The sequence below is a fragment of the Centroberyx affinis genome, unplaced genomic scaffold, assembly GCF_046629955.1.
Source record: "Centroberyx affinis isolate AG114_WGS23_722 - 3 ecotype Tasmania unplaced genomic scaffold, CSIRO-AGI_Caff_v1 ptg001198l_1, whole genome shotgun sequence".
In the NCBI taxonomy this organism is placed as follows: Eukaryota; Metazoa; Chordata; class Actinopteri; order Beryciformes; family Berycidae; genus Centroberyx; species Centroberyx affinis.
The window spans coordinates 558,433-573,870 of NW_027279720.1; the positions used below are offsets into that span (position 1 = coordinate 558,433).

The 15,438-nt window shown below is 40.4% G+C and overlaps 1 protein-coding gene across 2 annotated transcripts in view; it reads left to right on the forward strand.

Moving 5' to 3' along the window:
- The window catches only part of map4k5 (mitogen-activated protein kinase kinase kinase kinase 5), a 31,511-nt gene that overhangs the window by 3,058 nt on the left and 13,015 nt on the right, over positions 1-15,438 (forward strand). Inside the window, exons 3-16 of one of the 2 annotated variants that reach the window (XM_071524436.1) lie at positions 1,171-1,228; positions 7,369-7,459; positions 8,494-8,558; positions 8,763-8,818; positions 8,906-8,953; positions 10,024-10,066; positions 10,175-10,247; positions 10,631-10,762; positions 11,091-11,153; positions 11,275-11,356; positions 12,205-12,321; positions 13,289-13,367; positions 14,192-14,263; positions 15,322-15,380. In XM_071524436.1, coding sequence (XP_071380537.1) covers positions 1,171-1,228; positions 7,369-7,459; positions 8,494-8,558; positions 8,763-8,818; positions 8,906-8,953; positions 10,024-10,066; positions 10,175-10,247; positions 10,631-10,762; positions 11,091-11,153; positions 11,275-11,356; positions 12,205-12,321; positions 13,289-13,367; positions 14,192-14,263; positions 15,322-15,380 — 1,038 coding nt within the window. The remainder of the gene's footprint in view (positions 1-1,170; positions 1,229-7,368; positions 7,460-8,493; positions 8,559-8,762; positions 8,819-8,905; positions 8,954-10,023; positions 10,067-10,174; positions 10,248-10,630; positions 10,763-11,090; positions 11,154-11,274; positions 11,357-12,204; positions 12,322-13,288; positions 13,368-14,191; positions 14,264-15,321; positions 15,381-15,438) is intronic. The other variant, XM_071524438.1, reaches the window with a different exon arrangement.

A 15,438-nucleotide genomic window follows, 5' to 3' on the forward strand; every position in this document is an offset into this window, starting at 1 on the left:
TCTCCTTTTTAGGTTTAGTTCTCAGGTTTAGTTTAGCTATCTTGAGAAATGTAAGCCGAGACACAGGTTGTGAGTAACTGTTTAGCTGATAACTGAACATAGTTAAAGTAGGTTTAAGATTCACTGACTTCCTAAGTTGAAAAGACATATTTTAAAAAGCTCTAAGGCCAATATATGCGCTATATTAAGATGCAGCATAGTAAGTGTGCCAACAGTAAAATATTATTGTAAAATTGTCTGTTTCTGTATTTGTCTGTTATGTGTTTATGTGCTTGTGTGTGCGGTATCAGTGGCTGAACAGTTCCAAACTGTGTGTGGGAGACTGTTTATATGTCTGAGTCACCAGCACATTCTCAATGTTGAAAGGTGGACATGCTAGAGGGTTTTATGGTTTATGGGTGATTTAGCTGTTCAGCCCGATGCTTCGCTCCCACGGCTTAGGAGGCATGCAGTCTTGACCTGGATTTGGAAGTTAGTGCAAACTACTTTCAGATAGAAATTCCATAGACGATGGAGAGATACTTTTTAAATCTATTTGGGTAAATTGAGGTGGTGTTGTTGACATAATAGAATAAGGCATTGTGAAGATGGTAATACAGAAATATAAAGAAGAAACCAAAAATATAAAGAAGCAAAAACTACATGTCACTGTAAATTTGACTAAATCACAAGTTGACATCTGTAACCGAGATGTTCACAGATTGTCATATTTGTGGACAGACAGTGTTGAGTCCCTCCTTGCTGACCAACTCTGCCCATGGTTTGACCTAATGAAATCTGGTGATGATGCTTGTTTAAGAGGACTTTTGGTTTGATTTTAGTTCGCCCAGTGTGAAAACGTACCAAAGGTAATCAATTATTATACATGTGAATGTAATGTTGTTGAACATGTCAAATTGAGCTTCATGATAACATGTTCTCCAATTGAGTGTAATGGATCATTTCCACTCCACTTCTCACACTGGCCAAAGGATCATCCCAATGACATTCATCGCTCTCATGCCCATGTAGGCCAAAGCTTTAACTGATGTCCCAGCAGTGCATCATGTTACATAATGTTATTGGTTTGAATGAACAGTTGAACAACAAGCTATGATTTAGGCTGATAGCAACATTTGTATGATATTCCCGGCCTTGCTCAAAATGGTGTTATGGTGTTTTGTGTTTCAGGCTCGAAACATACAAACAGGAGAGCTTGCCGCTGTGAAGATTATAAAGTTGGAACCAGGTAAGAGTGATTACCTCATTATCTCAGTTTTTCACATCTCACTGGGACAAATATGCCCTTTTTTGGATGCCTATGTTGTGGCAGAGTTCCTGTCAGGGCTGAAAAGTCAGGAAAATAAATTTGATCATTTCCTGGTTTTGAAAAGTTTAGGAATACACAAAAAGTTTTACAAATATTGAAAATATATTGTTGTATAGCGCCACTACTCATGACTGCAAATTATGATGTAGAACACCCCAGTGTAATTTTACATATTTTGACATTTGCTGTTATGAGAAGATTCATCAAATTGAATATTGACCAAAATACCCAATCCACTGAGAAATTAAGGTCTGGAAAAAGTGTGCCACTTAAAAAACAGGGTGTCCACGGGGTCTTAAAAAGTATTAAAAGGTAATAAATCAGTTTAGCGAAAATTAAGGCCCTTCAAAAGTATTTTTGTAGCTATTTTTTCAATGTGAATAGCCTATTTGTCCAAAGTTTGTCCAAAGGCTAAAAGTTTGCGTGAATTTATTTATTTTGCTCCTCACAACTACTACAACAAACTACAACCGGAAACAGTAATGCATAACCTGGAAGTTACGAGATGCCCTCTTGTGCACCGGGCGAATTTGGGATTCTCCTGTGTAGGCTATTAGGGCTGCAACTAACGATTATTTTCATCGTCGATTAATCTGTCGATTATTTTCTCGATTAATCAATTAGTTGTTTGGTCTATAAAATGTCAGAAAATGGTGAAAAATGTCGATCAGTGTTTCCCAAAGCCCAAGATGACGTCCTCAAATGTCTTGTTTTGTCCACAACCCAAAGATATTCAGTTTACTGTCATAGAGGAGTAAAGAAACCAGAAAATATTCACATTTAAGAAGCTGGAATCAGAGAATTTTGATTTAATTTTCTTAAGAAATTACTCAAACCGATTAATCGATTATCAAAATAGTTGCCGATTAATTTAATAGTTGACAACTAATCGATTAATCGATTAATCTTTGCAGCTCTATAGGCTATCACTAAGTGGAAAGTACTATGGAAAGAGAGTAAAGCATGCAAAGACCACAGAGATTTTTGTTAATGACCGTGTTGTGTGTGTGTGTGCGCGCGTGCGTGTGTGTGTGTTACTGTTATCACTTTTAATAAACCTTGCCTTTGGGTTAGTCACTCAATTTATTCTCTTGAGCTTTGTTCCCTCCCGGCTTATCTGAATTCTGCTGTATTGATACAGCGGTCCATAGAAGTTATTGCAAACTAAGACTGTTTCGTTTTGCAATCTCAAAATCAATGTATAGTAAATGTAAGTTAAAGGTGTGTCGCTGATGTAACCGGTTACAGCTCGAAGTGGTGTTGAGGTCTTAAAATATATTGAAAAGGTCTTAAAAAAGGTCTTAAAAGGTATTGAATTTAACTTCAGGATTCCTGCATATACCTTGAAAAAGGAAATGTCCATATTATGGGCCATATCACAGGAAAATAAAATAAACAGTGAAACTCTTCAAGATGGTGTCACCAGCTTCACCGCCTCTCAAGCAGTGTGTGTTAAGCAGGAGAGGAGGATATTTATGACCGGGCTCTGCTGGGGGTCTGGACTGGTGATGACCTAGTGACAGAGTTAGTGTGATCCAGATTAGTGGGATTACGAGAGGGCTTTGTACCACCGGCAACCAGACAAAGCCCAGATGATTACCAGTCATTGAAGGAAGAGATTCCCCTCTGTTTGTTTTCTCTTTCATTCACCGTGTCACTGTTGGTGTTACGCTGGGGCGGTCTAGTGTTATGTTTTTGTCTGAAGTTCACACATGTTGATATCTCCAGTGTTAGCCCGATCATCATGTCCTCTGTTTGAGCTGTAAACTCAACACGACCCGTATTAAATGGGCAGATCAAGATATCGCTGTGCTGATTATTTTCTTTTCTCTCTCCTGATCAGTCAGCAGAGGTCTTGAGCTCTAATATAAAGCCTAGACATAGTCTGCTGGAATATAGCAGAAGCAGGGGATTAGATTTTAATGTAGTGTGTATGTGTGTGTGAAGCAGAAGATCAGGGGGTTTAGCTGCAAGTTGGAAGGAAGACTGAGAGGGACAGGTTGTTCTCTTGCGTTCATGGCTCTTGGGAATAAGAGAATGTTATTAAATACTCATTAACAAATTCCACATTCATAGTGCTTATCATTTGCGGAAACTTGAATCTCTGAGCACTTAACCTACAAACTTAAGGTAAAAAAAAAAAAAAGGAGGGGGCAGAAATGATAAACAGATGGACAGTGAAAATGGGCCTGCTAGTATAACTGGGCTTAAAAATGGATAGAGGGGTGCTGCTGAGGTTGATAGGGAAGACTTTCTAGTCAAAAATAGTCCCATGGTCTTGTGTACCAGTTTTCCCATAAGCATCTTTAGATAAAGTTCATATTTGCTCTATTCACTTAAGATGGAACAAAGATTAACTTGGTCTCAAGATGTGTTTGAGAAACCCAGCCCGGGTCATCCTGTTTTAACAGGACTCTTTTTTTTTTTTGTTCCTTTCCCCTTGCAACCGTCACTCCTTTCTATGCTTCAGGTAAACAGCTCTGGGCGGACCGTGGAATCAAACAGGTTTGTCCGGGAGGAGTGACGTTGGTATGAAGGAAAGGGCAGAGAAAGGAGCTGGGAGTGGTTTAGCCCTCAGGGTTCAGTGTCTCTGGGGCACAAAGCAGGTCGTTCTGACAAGATGGAAGGTGAATGACCATTGTAAACCCAATTCGAGTTGGTCTTCACTCAGTGACTATTGAGTGGAAGATTCAAGACTTTCATTTAGAGAGGGCTCTTCAAAGAAAGATTGTATTATGTATTTCCTTTATTTGCAGAGAACAAAGTCAGATATGTACAAACGAGCGACATCATCCTTAACCGCATAGCAATAGATTCATAAAAGACAACGTTCAGGACTTTTAGAAGCCTATCCTTTTGATCACTATACATCACTATACCTCCATACCCCTAAAATTCTGTGCTGGTGTTTCTGTCTCTGAGAAATTGGCACCTATATCCTGGTACCATGTGTCAGCAATGCTGGTGCAAGCCAGTGTGGTATGAAACAATTTCTCTCAACATTGCATGCAAGCTAATCCATTTACTTCCTTAAGCTGTAAGTAATAGCCATCTCAGAAACAGTAACTCGGTGAAAGTTTTGAAATGTCCCCTGGAGGGGCCTTGATTAATGATCAATAGGCAAGTATTCTTAAAAATCCCGAATCTCCTCTTTAATTGATGTACTGTACACTTGACAGTTCCCCTTTGTTTGTTGTTGTTGCGTTTTGTCTTTCAAATAAATCAATTTCAAGGGTAAACTGACTGGTAACAAAACATCTTGGTATGAGATTGGTGAAGGCTGAAATTATTGGAATTTCTCCACCACAGTGAATTGAAGCTTGGATGGAATGTGATGCATATTCACGCACTGTTTTTTAAAAAGAGAGCAGAGTGTGTGTTCAGAGAGCAGAGGGAAGTGTTCAGTCTGAGAGGAAGTGGCTACGCTTTGAGGCCTCAAGTCACCATCAGAAGATAGTGGGGGGGGGCCTTGTTATGTTTTTTTGACCCGGCTCAAAGCCATGCTGAAATTATCCATGCCCACATTTTTGTGGCTCCCTGTGCCATTTGCTGCATGTCAGAGATACATGTGAAAATGTCTCTGATCAACAGCAGTACCTCCTAATGTGAAGTGACTTGGGAATGAGTAACACTGCAATTACAGATGCAGTAACTTGTAATTACCACCTAATTCAGGAGTACCTAAAAGTGTGATTTTTCTGTTACCACGTTGTAATGGGGCAAAAAGGCAAACTGGGGGGGAATCATTATTTTCACATTTGTCATCATTAAAGCTGACTGCTAATGCCATGAAGTAGCCTGCCTCTGTGAGAAACGGTGGAAGATTAATACAATTTTTATCACACAAATTTCATTTGAACTAAATAATATTGGTACCTCGTCTCTCCATGTTAAGCCTAGGTTATGTGTTTTAAATTTCTCCCAGTGTTTTCTTCTGATGTTCCAGATTAAAGCATAGTTCCCTTTACGCTTGTTACAGAAATGACTAGCCCCTAAAGAAATGGACATGGTTAGTTTGTAGGAGTCCCTCAATGAAGTCAAGTAACTCTAGATTGTCTAATGAGGGGAGAAGACGATAAGAGCTTAGGGTGGCTGGCTGCTGAGGAGATAAAAGAAGTAACATAAAGAGGATTTAAGGGCAAAGTTAAATCAAGCTTCCTTGACCTGTGGTCCTTAAGAGAGCTATTTTTAAACGTACATTAATGGCAGCATCCCAAGCTAAAACCTGTTGGATGTACACTCCACTCTCACTATTTTTTTGAGTATTCAAGACAATCAAATGGCTTGGCTGACATTTTTTTGGAGATTAAATTGTAGAGCTTTGGTTTGATTTCCATATATATTGCGTGTTCAGGACATGCCTTCCTAATGTTGAGTTGCACCTCCCTTTGCACAATCATTGTCTCAATTGTCTTGAGGCTTAAAAAATATTCTTTAACATGTCTCCTCCCCTTGGTATAGGCCTGCATCCCCTCCCCTCCTTCATGACTGAAGTAGGTTTAATAGGTGAAACCAAGGGATCATAACTTTTACTTCTAATATTCTGTTCACTCAGTGCAATCAAGAGGGCTGCAGATATACATAGATGGTGTCTTAAATTCTCACACAAGCTTCTGACAGACGCGTAATAGTTACATTTCGTTAAGATTTGGCTGGCTTGTTGTTTATCGGTCGGACTCTGCGTGTGTCGGCATTCCAACCAGACTTTAATTCAGACGCTCACGCGAGAGGTCCTAACCCCTCCCAGACAGACTGAAAGCTGCTGTAGAGCGATTGCCTCATCAGGCACAAACTGTTTGTGTGTGCGCTCAGAAAAGAGCCACTTTGCCCCTATTTCTGTCTTTTCTTTACGTCTTCAGCTGGATTCAGGAAGAAAAATTCTAGCTAGCAATATGTTTGCCCCCTGTACCACTTTAATTAGGCTACAACATGAGCCGCCTGGTACAGAGTATCAGGAGTGATGCAGTAATGTGCAGAGCAAGACCCTAACTTCTTTTGTACAGGCCACAGTAGCTGGTAAATTCCAAAATTTGCCAGATGCTTTGACTATTATGCCAGCCATCCAGATTTTTAGAACAGAATAAGACCACCAAATGATGCTTGTCTACGTGCCAAAGTGGATTGTAGAGTTGCCAAACTTAACCAGCCACAGAAAAAAAATTACCATTGTTTAGCTGGCAGTAATTTCCCACCCAGGTTATACGTAGCCTGATGTTTTGATTAGGATGTTTTTCTGGCCAAGGCTGTATCCCTTAAATGAGCTGGATCTGGATTGATGCCTGTGGTGACAGTCTGATGATAGAGCACTAAGAACAGGCAGAATCTGATAGATCTTAACCTCGTGTTAATGTATTCCAGGGCCTTGTCTCACTGCACAATTGGGAGCAGCTGGGCTTACATATTTTTGTCTTCTAACTTCCTACCAATAGGATGTGTTAGGGTGCTTTGCTCAACTGGAAAGCAGCCCTACAGAACATAAACTTAAAAAGCACAAGGTGTTCCTGTTACTAGCAGTAGTAGGCTATAACCTAGTTTATTTACACAATGCTGAAATATTGAACCATATAGTCAGAGGGAAATGTTGGAAGACTTTGTCCTGTGGTTTTGACCTTGGCAAACCAAAGGCAAAGATTAAGTGTTCTCTAAAACCTAAACTTTAAGGCCTGCACAAGTTTCGTACCATACAAATTACCCTCAATAGTGTAATTTCCACACATGTAGAACAAGTAGAATCCACTCTACAAATTAAGGGTTACATTCCAAAATGCCATATAACCCTTCTGGAAAAATCTTATTAACTGAAACGGCACAAATGATTCTACTCTCAAAAACACAACTATTTTGTAATCAAAGGTCTTAAGATGACTCATGACATAAAAAAGTAACCCAAAATGTACTTTAATTTGATGCAATTATTATTGATTATTTTGTACACCCCTCCCCCCCCCCCAAAAAAAAATATCTCATTTTGGAATTAAACTCTTTAAATACTTCCCGGTACTGAAAATGAAACTATAATTCTTTGAGTATGTGTGTGTGATTTCTCTCTCCGCGTCTAGGGGATGACTTTTCCATCATACAGCAGGAAATCTTCATGGTGAAGGAATGCATGAACCACAACATTGTGGCCTACTTTGGGAGCTACCTCTGGTAAGAGCCAGCTCTAAATGCGAGCGCTTTGTCATTTTATACTTGATGTTTTCTCCTCTCTTGCAGGCAGTCCAATAATATGGGGAATTCATATCTTTCCGTCAAGAGGATTTTAGATTTAAAGAGCTGCTTCCTGAAACTCACATGACTTATTTAACAAGTTAGTCACACCTGTGTGTGAAAGTATGACTCAAACTCTCAAACAGGGCAGACTGGTGCTGACTAGGCCCTTCAGTGCCAGGATGCACCACTCGAGTTTTAATGGAGCCCATGTTTTCTGGCTGGTATCTGAGAGGAAATAGGGCCGGTCCGCCCACCACTGCCTGACTTCCAGCAGGTTTAACTGGAATATGAGCCTCTGATCTGTTTTATATGGCTATTATTCCAGAGAGACGCATGTCTTCTCGCAGCAGGCATGTCTTGCACAGTCTCACTACACAAAGCATAAATGGTTACTGTAAAATGTTTTTGCTCAAAGCAGCCTGCCACACATTAATGATTTATAAACTATATTAATAGTATCAAAAGAACCACAATTTTATTTGCGGAAGTTCTGAGTTTCTTTCAGACTGGTTTCCTGATTAAAAACTGTTTCCTTGCTCAGCAAGAAGGTGACAGACTGTGTTGCAGTCTACAGTATCTTCACTTTTACTGGCCATGTCAGCAGTGTTAACAGTAATCCATGATCAAACTAATAATCTAAGAGGTGGTTAAAGTAGCACCATTACACTAGTGTCATTTTCAGTTTTTTTGTCAGAGGGCTGGCATCATTTCTCCAACCACCATTCTTTCTTTTCTCTTTCCTCTTCAGGCCACCTTTCTTAATAAGTGCTTACCCTTGTTTGTTAGCACACAGGATAGTTATATGTGTTGGGATAGGCCAGTCCAACTTGTTCAACAAGAAACATTTCTAAGATGCTATGCATAATTATATTACTTGTTAAAATATTTAGCTACTTAGCTGTGTAACTGTATCGAGCCAGCTGGCCCAAAGCAACAGTTCCTAACTGTCTCATTTTCTATGCTTTGATCAGTCGAGAGAAGCTTTGGATATGTATGGAGTATTGCGGTGGAGGATCTCTGCAGGACATTTATCATGGTGAGCTGTTTTATCTTTATTCATAACTGGTCAGCTGCAGTCATAAAATGTTTTATTACTGTTTACATTGTTAAATCCATCTCTATTGTTTGACTACACTGCTGGCAAGTCTTGGCAACTAGGCTGAATTACTTTGAATAATCCTGACCTTGGATACATGAAATGAAACTGTGTGTGTGTGCGTGTGTGTGTTTGTTTTTATAGTGACGGGCCCTCTCTCAGAGCTTCAGATAGCCTATGTCTGCAGAGAGACCTTACAGGTAATTGCACCTCGTATTTTGAACGAATATTTCAAAGTTTACAGTTTTAAATGAATCCATGACAGAACACAATCATGTTATTCACAGGGTTTGGGATATCTGCACACCAAGGGCAAGATGCACCGTGACATCAAGGTACCACATCTTTCCAATTTGTTATTTTTATTTTTTCATTTAACCATAATTTAACCAGGTTAGTCACATTGAGAATAGGGATCTCTTATACACAGAGACAGATTAACAATAAAGACATTTCATATAATCTTAGAAAATACGAGAGAAAGAGAACAGCAGATAAAAAAACGAAATGAAAAGCATGAGACAAACAGAAAGGAGAAACAGTGGCACAACCCTGAAACAATTAATGTCACCATAATTGTCACTGTTGGCTTCAAAGCAGTCCAGAGGTCTGGCTTTGCTCTGATGCAGTGGAGCTGCAGAGGTGTAAACTGAAGTCAGAGGAAAAGGGTGGCCGGGGACGTGCTCACACGGAAGCATGTGACCAATGGCGTCACTGGCAACAATTTTGAGGTTGAGCCGCAGTTGATCATGCCTGGCGTATTCACATAGACTGTAGCCTCAGTGTCTCGTGTTATCACAGAAGGTCAGGGCTGGGCCTATTATCTTTACTCAGCTCTACACAGTGAGCACTTCCTGTTTCCTCTGCTCTCACCGCAGGATGCCAGCAGACAGACTGTCAGTCACGGCCAACAGAAACACTGTCAGTGGAACTGTCAAAAAGCAGTGATACATGATACATGGAGCAACTTTATGGGCAACTCAAATCAGTAACAGTACCAGAGCAATTAATGCTTTAACTAGACAAGAACATCTTATTGTCAGAAAATATCTATTTTAAACTGTCTCACTGTGTTGCCTGTTGCTCAGAGTATTGCCCACATGCCTTGCCCAAAAGAATTGCCTAATGTATTACCACCCTTGAAGGGGATGAATCTATTCGGCACACAACAAAGCATAACAGTAATTCAATAAGCCTTATTGGTCTCATGATACTTAAATGCCAGTCATGCTCTGAATGTTTTTGTCCCTCTCTAAATTAAATACACATTTCTGCTCTGTAAATTGTTAGCATTTTCAAAGCATATTACCTTGCTGATGCAAGCCACAGGCCTCTTATTGATGCCTTTGTGAACTGAATACCAAGTAGGGCAATGTGATTTTTGTTTTCTTGTTTTTCTGAACAGGGTGCCAACATACTTCTAACAGACAACGGCGATGTGAAGTTAGGTAAGCTGCTCTACGGCGTCTTAATTCTAAGGATTTGAACTCTTTCGCAGCTTTCAGCCTTGTGTGTGGATTACATAATCTGAAAAGCCCTGTCACTCCTTGTTGCAGCTGATTTTGGAGTTGCGGCCAAAATAACTGCCACCATTGCCAAAAGGAAGTCCTTCATTGGAACACCTTATTGGTGAGTCTTTCACCCTCATGGAATGAGCCAGTGGGTCTTTGAAAGGCTTTGAATTGATTCAGGAACCATGTTTTTTTTTATTCTTTTCGGGATAATACTTGTGATAATACTACTATTCAGTTAAGGGTTAGTCTTATTCAGAGCGCCACTGATGAAGTACTTGCAACCAGACACAAGGACATCTTGCAATCAACTGCCTGTTGTATTGTATCACTTTATTTTACCTAATAGTAGCTAGCTAGTGGCCTCCTGCAGGGATCAACAAAGTATCCCATTATTAGTAGTTTTATTGGTTGAACCAGCCATGTTTTTACTACCTCCCTAACAAACTTTTCACTCATATTTTTGAAGAGTCACTGAATCCTTGTCCTTAATTTGTGTAGGATGGCCCCAGAAGTAGCAGCAGTGGAGAAGAACGGGGGCTACAACCAGCTGTGTGATATCTGGGCAGTCGGGATCACGTCCATTGAGCTGGCCGAGCTGCAGCCGCCCATGTTTGACCTGCACCCAATGAGGTACGGTTCACTTTCCTCAGACACGATGAATCGGCGCTTCCTCAGACGATTCTTAGGCTGACTTCCTGCTTTTGTGTTCCTCTAATGTTTCATCAGGTCCTTTGATTACTTGAATGGCTGTCCTGTTTTATTGGAAAATATGCTCAGGCTATAATTAGAAGTTCTTTGTCATAACATGGACATACTAGGGATACAGGAATATCTGGGTGCGGGGTTACAGGCCTTTGCATTCCTTACTATTGATCACTTACTCTCATTCTAGGAACTTCAGCATATTCTCCTCTTGCACTCTAAGTTTTAAGACTGAATATATGTTTTTTCCCCTTAGGGCCTTGTTTTTGATGTCGAAGAGCAGCTTTCAGCCTCCCAAGCTAAAAGACAAAACCAAGTGGTGAGTGCTGCAAGAGTTTCAGTCTGCTATTCTAGGATTGCCGGTATGGTACTGCATATTTTGCTCTTGGAAGATAGTATTAATGATCACTGTATTAAAACAAGGTTATCTCCTCCCCCAGGTCCACGGCCTTCCATAACTTTGTCAAAGTGTCTCTGACAAAGAACCCAAAGAAGAGGCCCACTGCGGAAAAGCTTCTATCAGTAATAAATCAAATTTCTGTCTTAGAAATATGGTAGGATCTTGCAATTGCAACTCATTGCAATTCCTGACCAGAACCTATTCAAATGTGCGTGCTAGCAAATTCTCAAATGTTCTGTCTGTATCTAGTCTTTATTTGCAGTTTAATCTGCTTAGTTTCATTTATAAACAAAGTAATTCCAGTAATTAGTAACTGCTATTAGAATTGCATTGCTGCATTTTTTGCTTATTGTGCCAATTTAATCAAATTATCATTTCTGAATCCTGAAGACAAACAAGTAGAGCTAGACATTCTGCCTAAGTACAGCAGGACCTGACTTGGCCCAATAGGCTTATGCCAGGTTTTGCTGAATTTCTAGCTGTTGGGTCAGGTCCAAAAATATTGCTCAAAAACCTTTTATTACTTATTTATCAGTAAGTTACAAGTTACAAAAAGCTAATCTGCCTCATCATTTAGAGGAAACTAGAGTTTAGTTTCATCATTTCGGTTTCATTTGCAGGCCTCAGTCAAACTACACGAACTACTAGTCAAACACAGTTCTTAATAAACAGTTCTATTGTTAAATTGAAAGATAATTTCATTTTTATCATCATTAACACAGTGCATGTCTCTGGGGATAGTTGCCTCAGTGTAATGGTCCAGGATCCCGTTGATTAAGACGGTGGCTTTAATGAGTCTGTCAGTGAAACTAGGCCTCTGATCTCCCTTTCTCCAGGGATGTCAAAGTTTTACACCTAGTTTGCATGAATGTCACATTATGTCAGATTAGGGATGTCAGACTGTTGATATAAATAAACACTTTATAATAAACACAATTCTCAAGTTATAACCCTGCTGTATTTCCTGCAGCATGTGTATGTGGCCCAGGCCGGTTTGACGAGGAGGCTCGCTGTCGACCTCCTGGATAAGATGAACAACCCAGACAACCACCAGCATTACAGTGAGGTGGACGACGACGACCTCGAGGTAATGTCCCATTCCATTAGGTATACGTGTAAAAATAACACCAGAAAAAATTGACCTATACTTAAGAATTGGAGACTAATGGGCCGTCTACACAGCCAGCAAATAAGTCATCAAAAATATGAATATAAATAATATTAGGAGTACATACCTAGATCTGAGAAATATGTAGCCCGCTTGTTGATGTTGATGTTTTTCTTTTTCATTGTCATGTTGCAGGAAAACTCAATAAAAAAAACGAAGCAATTAAAAAACAATTGTCCCAGTCAAATATGATACTAGCAAACATTGTATCAAGAAAGAGCTCTATGCAAACACGTACCCCACGGCCTCTGCATCAGCGGTGAATGCAAATATTAGCATAGCATGTGTTTTCAGAAACTTGGCAATAAAAGATGAAAGTTGAGCTGGGCTGCTGAAGTGCTTCAGCCCAGTGTGTTCTCACGTTCCCCTGAAACTATTCTCTCCCCTTCCCTTCCCCCTCTCTTGATTTTCTCCCTCTACATTATTATTCCAACTGGCATCAACATCACATTTATGTGGCAGCCAAAGAGGTGGTACCAGCGCCTTTAAAAGACCATTGTGCTGTTCTCCCCCTGACAGCAGTAGCACTGTCTTGGCCATGATGAATGAAAAAAACCGTGAAGGCTATTGACTGCAAGGAACGGAGCTTGTTTTATACAGACAGCCTCTGGGCTGCATAGTAATGTGATGATGCATACACGTTGTACAAGAAGTAGCTCTGGGTTCTACTTTAATTTGACATACGTGCTTCAGATTTTGTTGCCACAGATCTTTTTGAAAGACACAAGGAGTAATTCTGCCAAATGACTCAAGGCTACTTCAGTGTTGTATAATGTGATAAAAATACTTTAACCTGTTCTAAACTTGTCATGTCAAGTGCTGCTACCACAGCACAGATCAATTTCTTTTAAATCTTTTAATTTCTCTCTTCCACTCTTTCTTCCAGCCCCTCTCTGCAGTCAGACACACCATCCGCTCCACCAACAAACAAGCGAGAGCTGAGAGGACGCGCTCAGAGATAAACTGTAAGTGACCAGCCCATTTCTACCCTCACTGATTGTCAACAAGCCCACAGCCGTCACATCTAGCAAGTCCCGCCCCCTCCCAGGACCCATCACCGCTCTGAATCTGTCCCTTCATTGGTCGGTTTGTGCGTCAGCCCCTAGCAGTTTAGGTCAATAGAGATCCAGCGGCCTGTCTGTGGGTCATCCGACTAATCCTGCAGCACTGGCACAGTTCCAGGCCACAGCATGTGGTAGCGTGTATAAAAATAGCCCGGGGATTCACGGAAGAGAAAGTGGCTGTAGTGCCGTCTACGACGCCACTGTGTAGCATTTGTTGTCTTTAAGTAGCAAGTAACCGTCCCTCACTCTCTACTCAATGAATTCTGTAAAATAGCTTGTCTAAAGTGTCAATGAAAGCGCTGAGGTTTATTGTGGAATTTGTTTTTAAATCAACAGTTGTTGGCACAGAATCACAGAGAATTCAGCTTAATAGATTATGTGTATTTATATTGTTTACAACCCTTCAGGTAAGTTGTGTGTTTGTGTTGTACTCAGTAGTTGTAGATAAAGTTGTGTGGTGTGTTGTGTTGTGACTGTCCTGTCAGAAGGCTGTGACTGTTGGTAATTGAATTAGCCTGGTTTGATGTAGTAATAGTTCAGTGGTAGGATAAATGTCTGTGTTGGACATTAGTTGTTGTTTTCATTTGTAGCTGTACATCCTTCATAGTGTGTGCTTGTTATATGTGCGTCTGTTTGTACTAGTCTTTGTGATGGTTTCTACTGGAGTATCTTTGATTTTGTTGATATTTCTCACTGTTTTGTCTTGACTTTCCCCCCACATGAAGCAAACAATGGGACAGACCAAGGAAGGCCATGCTCAAGTCCTAGCTTCACTGAGGGACACAGGGGGGACCCAGGTTAGTGACAGTGTAGTGAGACAGTGTGTGTATGCATACTTCCCAAGCTCACACCCAAAGAGTCCCTGAGAAATAGGATAATGTGGTAGCATATAACAGAATATTTGTGTTTGATAATAAAGTGACACTAAAAAGGTTAGTTCCGCTGCATGGGGTGACTACCTGCTTTGGCTTCAGTGGTTAACGGATTTGGTATTTGTGATGTCCGGGTTCCTGTCAGACTGACTGAAATAAACTCAAGTTGTAGTTGACTAGTCGAACACTAACAATGAAAGCAAAGATTGATGTCTTTTCACTGTACATCTCACCACTTAAGTAAGTAATTTCTTAATTTCACTTTCTGAAATGTTTGCGCTGTGCGTTGGTTTCAGTAAGTCTGGGTGTGACTCAAACATACTTTCATCAGCACCTTAAGCGCTGCAGTACCCCCACATTGTCAGCATACCTCAAGCAGAGAAATGACTGTGAAATAAGTCTGTGGTCTAATTCCTAAACACAAACTTCCTTTGTTAATGAAACAAATGGGAAGCTGATTATGTGGGAGTATTTATTGGCAGGTTGGTTGGTTTCTTTTGCCTTGCAGAGTTCAGCAGGAGCATATCATGTTTATACTAGACACTGAACCAGTCTCCTCTATTGGATCAACTGTTTGACAGCACTTGACCTGAAACCTAAACTCAGAGGAATCTGTGTTCCATCATGTATTTCTAATTCTTGTCCTCTCACCAATATTTTCCTAAAGTGAAAGGTTCTGGTCATTGTCAAGTATGATCTGTGTTTGTCTCTGGTAAGCTATGCATCCTCCAGACCAAATATTCAAATAATAGCATAATAAATCAGTAAAAATCTCAGACAAGCTAAGGCAGCTACACTGTAATGCAAGCCATGGATCTGTCTTTCACGTGACGTGATGGTTTCATGGTAAGAGCCTAGGCTGCTTGTACTGATACTCCTAAGGCTTGGTGTTTCTTGAAATCTTGGGCACTGATGCCCTCTAGTGCCAAAGGTGTGTGTCGGAAAAAAAATAAATAACTGAGCACAATTTTTGTCATTCACAGTCGACAAGGTCCAGTTTGAACCTCCACTCCGGAAGGAAACCGAGGCTCATTCTGAAATGGTGATAATCTTTAGTCCAATTTGAGGCAAATCCTCCTCATAATTTTATACAGCTTTTC